General features: G+C 31.5%; 1 protein-coding gene across 2 annotated transcripts; it reads right to left on the minus strand.

Annotated features, from left to right (window-relative positions):
- Positions 1–1,700: 1,700 nt before the first annotated feature.
- LOC110886935 (NAC domain-containing protein 75) lies at positions 1,701–11,836 on the minus strand. Of its 2 annotated transcripts, none has more exons than XM_035978867.1 (6): positions 11,601–11,836; positions 11,137–11,314; positions 9,910–10,538; positions 8,921–9,184; positions 7,717–7,815; positions 1,701–2,282 (listed from the first exon to the last, which is right to left on the minus strand). In XM_035978867.1, exons 1-6 carry the CDS (start codon positions 11,739–11,741, stop codon positions 2,196–2,198), a joined length of 1,398 nt encoding a protein of 465 aa, XP_035834760.1. In that variant the 5' UTR covers positions 11,742–11,836; the 3' UTR covers positions 1,701–2,195. The 2 variants fall into 2 exon arrangements, with proteins under 2 accessions (XP_035834760.1, XP_021990516.1); XM_022134824.2 differs by having other exon boundaries at positions 7,717–7,818.
- Positions 11,837–12,387: the final 551 nt, after the last annotated feature.

Genomic DNA, 12,387 nt, shown 5'->3' on the forward strand with positions numbered 1-12,387 from the left:
CTACCTAAGACGACTACGGGTCATGACACCATTTTGGTAATCGTGGAGTGCTTGATGAATAGTGCTTACTTCTTATTAACCTGTAAGACTTACATATCTGAAAGGATGGTTGAGTTGTTTATTAAAGAGATTGTTGTCTGACAAGGAGTGCCAGTGTCTATCGTTTCGGATAATGACAAGTGATTTACATCTAAGTTTTGGAAGAAATTTCATAAAATGGCTACGAGGTAGCACATTAGCACGACGTTGACGTATATTTTAAATTTTTAATGGAAGCAGAAACGTGTGTACAAACCGATGTCAATATGCAAGCCAAAATATAAACAAATCACAACTGTATGGTGTTTAGAATAAATACCATAACTGGTTGTAGTAGACTGGATTCGCGTAACATGTCAAATCTACAACTATGGTGCTAGATCGGGAGACATGAAAAATCCACCGCGAGTATCCCGACAATCGAACCACCTTCAATTGTCATCGCTTAGATGATCTGATAGTACTCTAATTATAGGGGCTTAACGCATCAATTGTTATAATTTCACAGGTAATAATAATCAACGCCTAGATCTTATAATTCTCTAATTATCATCACCACTACACGCATTTCCCGTCAGATCGTTAAAATATATATTTTTTCTTATATTTGACACTGAGCTATACTTAATAAATAAGTGATTGGTGGAGCTACATATCACAATTCTGCGTGCCTAATATTTTTGTTATCAATAAAAGATTTTACCACTTGTTTTTCTGTGAGCTCGCTCAAGTTGTTCCTAATAAATAAGTCTTTGAATGAAATTTCCACTTATTGTTTCTTAAATATTTATTATTTTTTCTACTAATATTTACTTTATGAATATTTTATTTATTTATTATTTCTTTCTCAAGTATTTTCTTTATTTTTTCTGTTTATTAATAACATTTAATATTTTGTTAATTCAACTCTGTGTAGTACATGAGTTATAATCTAGTAAACATATTTATAAACGTATGCCCAAGATACGACCATCATTACAAAAAATGGTCACCGAGTAAATGGCTAGTTTTGTACAAATATAATAGGCTTAATTTAAGATTACATAATTTTTTTCTACGCGGTACGTCGTTATTAAAAATTTTGAACTACTATTTAAAATAACACTAGAGGGGTTCCCATGTGATGCGGTGGAGAAACACAACACTTTAGAACTAGTCAAGCTAATGCTAGCTCGAGCTTGACTCGATTTTCGTATTGAGATGGCTCAAGTCGACTTAAAATTAAAATCAAACTGGAATCTTAAACTCAAGTATATAAGTTACATAATTCTTTTAACTCTTGTAAGTGGTTAAAACTAACTTCCCTTTATAGAGTAGGTTATCCTTCACTTTTGTTTTTTCATTAATTTGGGATAAATGAACAATGGGATAGATGAATTCTATAGGAAATGAATGAGCCATTTTATACTTATTTCTTTCATCCAAACTTCCAACTTTAAGTACAAGAACATAACAGTAATCACTCTTATTTTAAGACACTAAACTCCCTTAAGTGTTTTAAAATTGTGGTAAAACTACTTTTTTCCAAAGAGTTGTATTTTAAAATAGTATAGATATGGATATTCAAAATTTAAATAATCTTAATATGAATTACATTATCAGTTCAGTAAGGGGGAATAATCGGAGCTCTAAGAAGTATAATTTTTCTAAAAAATAACAAGTTAATCACAAAGCAAAACCTGTGGATATATAGTATTATTCACAACTTCTATTTATATTTCTATGTATATGAAAACAATACAAGAAATTAGTTAAAAAGAAACAAATAATTCAAGAAAAAAAAATACCCATAAGATTATAAAATGTAATCATGTTGGTGGTGATTTTCATGCAGTAAAGAAGTGTTCTTTTTTTCTTTTGGTTTTGCTCTTCCATCTTGGTGTCAACCTTTTCTTGAATTCTTTTTTCTTCTTTTTCCTCTTTTTGGATGCTTCTTTTCTCTTTACCAAGATGGGGTTTTGTGGTACAGTTAGTTTCAGTTTAAGACTGATCTGTATATGTATGTATCTAAGGCCTGCAAATGCAAAGGGTTCTAGAGAGAGAAAGAGGGAAAGGTAAAAAAGAAAAAGACTGAGAAAATGGGGTTTGTTTGGTGGTGATGATGATCATGATAGTGATGCTGTCTTTTTTTTTTTTTTTTTACTTATTTACTGATTTCAATGATGATCTTGACTGTCAGGCTCAGGCCAGAAGGTGGAGTACTTCAACCAATCTGCCTCTTGGTGGTTTGTGATGGATGACTCCTGTTTCATCACAACAAGAAAATTAACAAACTTCAAGTTAGATTCTAGGGTTATAGATATAAACAAGAAAGAAATACATTAATAATATTTAGTGAAACTGTAAAATATAATATCCCTTAACGTATAATACGTACGAGATGAAATTATAAATGTGTCATTAGGTTTTTACACTATGCGTGATTTCTGATTTTGCGTGATTATTGTTTTCAACATGCGTGATTAGGATTTTGAGTTTTATATAACATGCGTAATTTCATTCCGTACACATAGTACTTTAAGGAATATTGTATGTTAACCCACCCTTATATTTACATAGTCATGTTTCTGTTGAGTGAATCACTGGAACCCAAGAAAGACAGTTAAAAAGGAAGTTAATATGTTTTTTTAAAGGAAATAACTATTATAAAACAATCAAACAAAATATGCTTTTACCCCTTTAACAGCTCTTTTATATCTTATTATTTGGATATTAAATAATTAAATTTCATTTCTTTTTGCTAAACACTAGAAACTCCATCTTATAAAATAGTACTCTTAGTCAATTAAATCACGAAGGGTTACCTTTGTTTTCTTTCTATTTTTAAAAGAAAGAAAAAGTTGGTCATATATATGGAGGTTATACCTAAATTTCATGGTGCTTTTAGCCTTCAATCACATAGGGTCGTGTGTCTCTTTGTCCTAGGATGCCATTCATCACAAAAGTTTTTGGGTCATCTTACATCATTTTTACAACTTTAATTTGCCTTTCAATTCAAATTATCAGTTGGTTGCAACCGAGGGTTGAACTTTAGATCGTCTATCCTAATCATATATATACTTTCTTTGAAAGGCTGGAAATGAACGATTTTATTTAAGATTTTAAGGCACAATACCGCTATAATTAACCATGTACCATATTTATAATGTAGCATTGTACACAATGTCATTTTATATTATATTATAAAAACATATTATCAACTTTTGTTAATAGTGATTTACAATTCTACAAGCATGTTCTAATACCATGTTTCTAATTTTTTATGATAGTAGCAATTAATTTTGTCGTTTACTTCATAATTTCATTTACATCCTCTTAATATTAATAAGTTTATTATACGAAAACCCAATTTTAATAAAAATATATTTTCATCTTTTAACAAATTTATACTAAACCTCTAAACTTTAATAAAGTTATTGATACCCTTTGCACTAAGCTACAAAGGTTATTAGCGACATCTAGGTTTCATTTTTCTTATACAAAGTTACGTATGTTGCGCTATCTCTTTTTCTTGCTATATCTTGGTACTTTATTGTATTAATGCTGTAATAAAACGAACCAATACAACCAAACTATCGCCGCAACGTGCGAGGTTAGATTACTAGTTTAATATATAAACGGAAAAACAACAACAGATCTAGTTCTCACACGTTATCAAGCATTCAGTGGCGGAACCAGAACGATTTAGTTAGAGGGTCATCATAAGCTTATATTCTATACTGGTTCAAATTAAGGGGTCCATCTCTAAGTTTGTTCTTCAAAAACTCAAAATTTCTAAATAAAAATTCAAAAAGTTCCAGTGACCGGAGGGTCAACGGACCCTCTTGACCCCCCTCTGGTTCCGCCCCTGCAAGCATTGGCCGTAGCATCACTCTAAAGTAAAATTTTGTAACCCACATGAAACTTTAAAAAACAAGGTTGTGGCAACCATGCATTCGTGATATACACCGGCATTATAGGCGTACGAGATATGTTAATATAATATAACGGTTATAAAAAAAAAGAATAAAAAAGAGTTCTCTTAGAATATTTACTTTGGGACATGTGTGAGTAGAAGCTTGAGTTTCTTTGTACTTTTGTCTTCTTTTCTCTTGTTCAAAAAGAGGGGAAAGAAGATGTTGGATGCCAACATCCATGATTTAGATCTTATTCTTTTGCCTAGTCTTTTTATCCTCCTCTAAAAGATAAAATATTATGTTGGGATGAAAATATGATATCATACTTATATATTTTATGGTACAATTTTCGGGCTTCATTAATAAAACTCTAATCCTAACATTAAAAAAGCAACACTTGTAAATTTTCTTTCAGAACTAAATACATTATTACCTAGAAAAGGAAATGTAATTTTTATTTTGTATCATTTGCTTTTTTTTTCCTGTATAAAAATAAATAAATATTGAATACAAACTATCAATATGTTTTAAGATGGTTTAAAACATGTATGTCAAATGGTAAAAAAAATTAGGGTGGATTAAAAATTCATATATTAGCTCTTTATGCATCTTGCATACGTTTTATAAATAGTTTTAAACCATAAACATTTAACTTCTGATCAATTTTAATCACAATAACGAGATCTTGTATGATTGATATTTGATATTTAAACTTTAACGTTATATGAGTTTACTAATAGTTAAATAAAAAAATTCAGAAAAAAGAGGGAAATAAACAAGATCAGTTAATATGTACGAGATGTTTAAGAATTTTTTTATACATATACTAGATTAGAACACCGTTTATTAATAACGAGTTAAACAACTAAACATTAAATTGTTAGTAATAAAGATTTATGAATTATAACATGATATTATGATATATAATATGATTAAAGTTAACCTTGGTAAAATAAAAAGTAGAATATGGAACGGTGAAATAAGAGAAGCGGTAAATGTATGAATAATTTTTTATGTTGGTCGTTCAAAAAAAAAAAAAAAAAAAAAAGAAGCGGTAAATAGAATCTTGGGTTTATATAATATTAACACGTAATATGTATAGTTAGGGGCTGTTTGGCAACATCTGAATGGTTAATCTGAATGGTTAAGTGCTGAATAAGTAAGAGGTCTGAACCATTAAGAGCCTGTATAATGCTTAACCGTTCAGAGGCAAATGTCTGACCAATTCAGATTAGAGGTCTTAACCATTTAGACTCTGTATAAATCTTAAACATTCAGAGGCAAATGTCTGAACCATTCAGACATCTGCTCGTGAAACAAACAGTCTGAATCATTAAGTGTTGAACCGGTAAGAGGTCTAAACCATTAAAAGCCTCATTAAGAGGTAAACAAACAACCTCTTACTTATTTATTAGGTATAAAAGTAACAGAATTCTATAAATAAATAATTATGAATCATTGTTTTTTATACATAGATAGATAGATAGATAGATAGATAGATAGATAGATAGATAGATAGAAAGTTTGGATAGCCTGTTTTTTTTTATCCTCCTCTAGAAAGAGAAAGTTTTACACATTTGATCAGACAAACTTATGTTTAGTAAAGTAATATTATATAAACCAAATTGATATGGGTTATACACTTTTTTTGCATCTTATCTTCGTACACGTATTAATAACCATACTTTTTTCTGAACCAAAATTTCATCCCAAGAGTAATAACTTATTTACTTGATTTAATATAATAGTTTCTTAAACGACAAGGTAAATGATATGCTATTAAGAAATAAAGAGGCTAGATAGTATAGGAGCTAGAATGTACAAACCACTAAAATCTAGCAGTATTAAGCTATTAGGCTAAATGATTTTTCTCGTAATATGCTTAAAACGATTTGAGATTTGAAGCACAGAGCTAGAATGTACAAACCACTGTAGCGGTATCAAGCTATCAGACTAAGTGATTTTTCCCGTACTATGCCTAAAACGATTTGAGGTGCTTTATGGTGTTACCTATAGATCTAGCGGATGGGGTTCTAGAGTGAACACTAATGTATTTGCGAACTGAGTGAACAAATCCTGGCCATTGATCTACACGCGTGTATGGCCATGATCTAATCTTCAAAACGTAAAAGACACTAGTGTATTTTAACATCAAATCTTGGCCATTGATCTACACACGTGTATGACCAGGATTAGTTCACTCAGTTCGCAAGCTACACTAGTGTTCACTCTTGAACCTAATCCTATATCTAGCGGTATCAACATTTTAACCATACGTATCATTTTAAAGGTTGGAGTTGTTATAAGACGTTACTAAAATCTATGCCTAATAAATAAATAACTGATTACGTCACGTGCTATAATTATGTGAGTCCATGTATAATTTTTTATAGCTTCTTTTATTTCACTCCTTCGTATAATCTCTTATTTGTGTGTATCTTATCTCAAAGTATCGTTTTATAATTCTAAAACTAGTGTTATTAATTATTTAATAATTCTTTTATTTAATGCATGCAATACATAGGAATCTGAACCAGTAAAATATACTTATATGCATACATATGTGTATGTACACACATGAACACGTTTAATACATAACAAATTATGTGTATAAAACTATTGAAATACTATAAGGGTATGCGGTGTGGGAGGCAGGCGTGGGGTGGTGTGGAACCCTTCTCCTCACCTGGAACACCTTCCCGTGGGATGATGTGGAGGGAGCAACAGGGGAATTCTCACGGGCGTGAGGCAAAGATGGGGTGAAGTGACGCAAGTTGATTAGTTTATGTTTGGTTTTATTGATATTGGTGGCTTTTATAATAATAATAATAATAATAATAATAATAATAATAATAATAATTATTATTATTATTATTATTGTTATTATTATTATTAAACGCTAACATCCCCCTCCATCCGTGTTTTTTGGGGATTGAAGGGCAAACTCCCCTCTGCTAACGTGACAGTTACAACTCCATACCTCCCCCCCCCCCACCCACTCTTTAAGCCTCTCCCATACCGCATAGTTTAATACAAATATATGAATAACAGAAATATTTTCTACTTATTCTTGTTTCCGTATTAAACGTTGATGTTGTATGTATTATTTGTATTTTCTAAATAAAAGGATAGTGTAGTAATTGAAGTTCATTATTAAAACCATGTGTTTGTTCACCAAGAATGGACCAAATTCATATTGATTTTTCTCAAGTAAGCTAATTTAATTAGGATGCTTGCTAGCTCCTTCATCTTTTGTTCTACCATTAAAGGAAAATATTTCCATGACCGTGTGGGTCCAAGTCGGAAAAATATGCAATCAATCATAAGTGTGCCGGTTCTATTTCTTTTGAGCCTTATTTTCCTATAGTATAAAAACAATATAGGTTTTATTTCTTTTGAAATAGAATATAAATAGACACGTTACAAAAAGGAGGAAAGAGCAAAGGCTATAAAGGGAAAGGGAATAACAACTAACAAGAAGAATATATGCAATTTTTTCTTAAACATATCTTATTTCTAGAAAAGTTAATATAAAAATATAAGAAAATTCAAATAAATAATTGGTAAAAAGAAATAGGCAATGAGAAGTTGAGAACCATCAAAAGAGAAAAGTGAAAACAGATTAATTAATATTGCTTATCCCCATCTCTTTCTTTGGTTAAAATAATGTATACTAGTTTATATATACTTATAGATAATAGATTTATATTCTTTTTTATTGTAATATTAAATCGAAATAATTACATAAAATTCAGAGTCAAAAAGGTAGTGAAAAACTAACTTCTTTAATATCAGTTGATGATGAAGGAGTGCACCCCATTATCAGTTCCTCCAATCCTGATGTTGATCTCCCTCCTCCCATTTTATGATGATGATGTTGCTGCTGTAATTAGAAATCATGAACACACATTATTACTATTTTTTTTATTGTGATAGTTTAAATGTATATTATTAATTGTATAATTTTATAAAAAAAATCTATAATATGATGGACAATTATTAGAAGAAGAATTGAATTGCTTTTTTATTTTAATGGCGGATTGCTATTTAAAACATTTATATCTTTTTTTGAAAGGTGTGAATTATTCGAGAATGTTGGGAGGTCTAGCATACGTTGTCTTAACTGGGCCTGCACTAGAGAGCTCCCTCGTACAATAGATCCTTAATTTAAATATCTCAATGAGAAACCCCTATCACCCATTATAAAAATAACAATTATACACCATTTTATAACACGAATGTTATAAAAGAAATGACAGATTAAGTTTTCTTGTAATTTCATTACAGATACTCACTATATGTAAATATAATTAATTACATATAACACCTTTTCTCATCTTAGATAATAGCAAAGCAAACCCTATTCACTCGGTGACTAGCTTTATACTTTGTTTCATGCACGTGATATATATAGGAAATATGAACCTATTTAAACAATATTATTTTGTGAGATTTTAAACAATATTATTTTATGTGATACAAACAGAAAAGACTCAACAGTTTAGCAATAAAACCAAAAATAAATTAAGAAGGACCCTACCAATTCTACGTCACCCTTAGACTCTAATGGCCCACGCCTAAGGCTCGGTGGCGGGTGTAGTGTACAAGCAGCGGTAACACAAGCAACCTCTCAACTACGTTTCCATAGTGTAGTTTTTTTTCTATTTTATACAAAAGATACTCCTAAACAAATACGAGTATACCCCTACAATTTTTTTTGAGATACACCCGAATTTTAGGGCTAGATCCGTCACTAAGTTTAAGTGAGTGTTCAACAAAAACACAAATGGTCACTTAAAAGAAGGGAAACTATAACGCAAGCCCTAGCTTTCAAAAAATCCGTTCCACTGGTATTCAAACGGCCATTTAAAAATAGGGCGGCTAATGAGCTAGGAAGCAAACCCCAACCCTCAATTGATCGTTTAAAAGCGGTCTGAGATTAGACTATCAGTGACGTGTGTATAACAAGACCTATATAAAATCACCTGAAAATTGTCCATGATTCTTGAGACATGGAACGAGTCCTGGTCATCAAGCATAACGGAGGTGTGATGATGTGGCGGCTGAGTTGGCAAGACGAGACTGGAAACAGGATGAGTTGGCCTGCTGACGTGGAAATTAGCCATGAGGTGCTGCTGATGTGGATTGTGTTGGGTCACGTGATTCGGCTGCTGCTCATCGCACGTGATACCTCCCAACGCTCCTATATCCCTTCCGGTTGACGCCTCTCCTCCATTTGAAGTACCCACCTGCATGCATCAAACAGCTGTGTTTTGTTCGACTCTAAAAGGTACAATATTTAATGCACAAAGTACAATCAAGAAACATTGTTTGTGTTTGCTTATAGCACAAGTAAAGTATATCAGAAAAGCAACCTTCAAACCATTTTGAGGTCATCCCTTAACCTTGCACTCAACTAATTTCCAAAATTTGGCCCTCATTTTATGCCAGTAATTAAGTAAATAATATCCTAAATCTCGTATACGCGGAGAAAATTAGAGAAAATATTGTTTTTTTTTTTATATATATTCGTTTCAACTAAATATCAAGAATGTTGTATCTTGTAATGTCAAAGTTTGGTAGACCGAATAATCAATAAAGAACCCTTTTAGTTTTGCTCATGGATATTATAGTTTTATCATGTTATCTTATATATGTTGATTGTTGATGTAATACATATACAAAAAAATCATATATATAAAGTAAGAAGCAACTTGAAATTAAGGAAAGCTAGTAACAAATATATATGATATTTGTGTAACGTTTTATTGTTGATATATACATATCAGGATTTACTAGATGAAGTTTATTTGTTATCATAACTATATGGATATATTTATTAAGAAAATGTTTAGTGATTGAACTAGGATTTTTTATTAAGGAATAGTAGACATGAGGTTTTTTCCTACTAGCAACTCATGTTAAGGTTGATAGATTTGATATATTGTGGCTAACAAAATTAAAGAAAACATACCTCATCAAAGCTTTTTCGAAACGGGACAAAGCTAAAATGATCGACACCTTTTAGATGTTGCATATGATCCATGGGATTGTAACTCGACATAACTGCACTAACGCTAACTGCAGAGAGTTCATCCATGTTATTATGAGCATTAGTTGTAGTGGTAGTTATGTTAACTTCCTTTGAAGAACAACTCCCACTTCCGCTCCTACTCTCTCTTCTGCTTATTTCGTTATTAGTTGCACCCTCGATAGGGATCATATTCGATAAAACATTGTTATTACTAGCTCTTTCAGACCAATTGCATTGTCGAGGTTGAGTTTGATAAAATATCTTTGACACCACAAGCTCGCCTTCACGCTCCTCCTCGTGTTGTCCAAGGTGGTATTGATGCATTACCCAATTGGTCTTTTCGGGTTTTCGGTTTTTACCAAAGTTTGTGTAGAGTACCAAGATTTTCTTGCACCCTTTTTGCTTTCCACTAACCATAACCGGTCGGGTCTTTCCCGTTTTATGCCAACGTGTCTCACCACCTTGTAGATCACATTCGGTTTGGATCTTTCTTCTTTTTCTAGTGCCCGTGGTGTAAGCTTTCGACGGTCGATGGAAGAAGTGTCTACTTAATCCGTCTTTTGTAACTCCTGAAACATGACCATGAAAAAAATTCAATGATTTTATTTGTGTTTCTATAGGTTTTATTCATCACTAGAATTGTCTAAAATTGTATGGCATATTTGAATGTTCCTTTTTGGGTATTTAAGTAACTATGTAATCAAAGGTAAATTAGTTTTTACTCATAAAACACATAGAATTATTATCAAAAGAAATTAACCCATTACCTTTCTATAAATTCGAAAATCAAAAGTAGGTTTCTAGGTGTAACAAAACAAGAAACCCTAAATTTGGAAAACCCATCAAGTATTTACTTTCTTTAAGACAAGACATCCTTAGTAAAACCTAACCCTTGAATTATGGGACAAACAAGTTGTGTTTTCTTGTTTATGTGTTCTTCTTTCTTTCAAGTAAATAGAGAAATACCAATACAAAAAATCACCCAGACTTTTTTTTTTTTTTTTTGAAAATGACTACACGGCTCTCATTCATGCACACACTCGACACTGTTGCAAAATCATCGGTACGTCGATCCACCGGTCACCAGAGATGAAGAAAGAGAAATTGGTCGGTGGGGGACGCCTAGTGGTGACGTACACCATTTTTTCTTAAAAAAATAAAAATTACCTGGAAGTTTTTCAGGATGAGTATAACAAATCCCGTCTTCGCCTTCAATCGTAGGGATAAATTCATCAATCAACGGGTGTGATTTAAACTTCTTGGCTTCAACTTTGGCTTCAAGATGTTCGATCAGTTCTTGGTCCGTCGGATCAAATTTCACTCCTGCTGGTAGACCCATCCAATCCTGCTAATATTAATTCATCTCCACAAATGAATTAGTAAAATAAAACTTCCAAAAAATAATCAAGAAAATTATAAAATCCTTTTGAGTTTAGTTCTTGACACCAAAATGTTAAAAAAAAAATACTGGGAATAAATTATTTTGGTGTTAAATATATAGAAGAGGAATTCAAGAATTAGCATAAGTTATATTCTTTTTTGACTTGATTCTAGATTATTTTTCAAACCCTAATAAGAATATATTACCAAAGATTTAAATTTTAATCATCCGTACGATTGAATTAACGTACCGGTTTTCCTTCAAGTCGATGACCGCATCCGGGACAGTGTTTGGATCCACATAACTGATGTTCTTCAAGCTTTGCATCAATGAGATCAGAGCTGCTGATATTCATTCTTGTTTGTATTTTTTGATTAATAGAATAATTCATTAGTTATCAAATTAATATCCAACAAGTAACCTTCTTCTTCATCATCGTCGTGTCACCGATAAACTCTTAGATTTAGTTCCAGTTACTTTGATGAAGATCTGTGACCAAAAAAACATAAGAAAAGATTTAAAGAATATATCGATGAACAAGTGTTTTTTTTTTTTTTTTTTTTTTTTGAGAAATTGGAATTAAGGTTTTTTATGATGAAGAAGAAAAAAACACATGTTGATGAGTACCTGAATGAGATATATTCTCTAAAAGTACAAATATATCCTTAGAACAAATATACTAATTGAAGGAGAGAGAGAGAGAGTATGAAAACCAGTGGCTTTAACCATAAAAAACACTAGAATTCCTTCAAACTTTAACTCAAGTCCAGAGATATAAAGAAAAAGCTTTGTACTCTCTCTCACACACACATACTGTGTGTATGTATATGTATATGTATGTAACACCACCTTTTAACTCTTTCCTAACTTAAACAATATGTTTTAGATAGGTGCATGGTTCAATATGACTTTTAACACTCTTGGTGTGTATTTGTGTGTGTATTATGTGTCTTATATGTATTATATGTATATATGTATGTGTATGTGTATTAGTGTGTGTATGTGTGTGATAAGGTGAAAGCACACAGATAAAGAGG

This window comes from Helianthus annuus, chromosome 10 (genome assembly GCF_002127325.2).
Source record: "Helianthus annuus cultivar XRQ/B chromosome 10, HanXRQr2.0-SUNRISE, whole genome shotgun sequence".
NCBI lineage: Eukaryota > Viridiplantae > Streptophyta > Magnoliopsida > Asterales > Asteraceae > Helianthus > Helianthus annuus.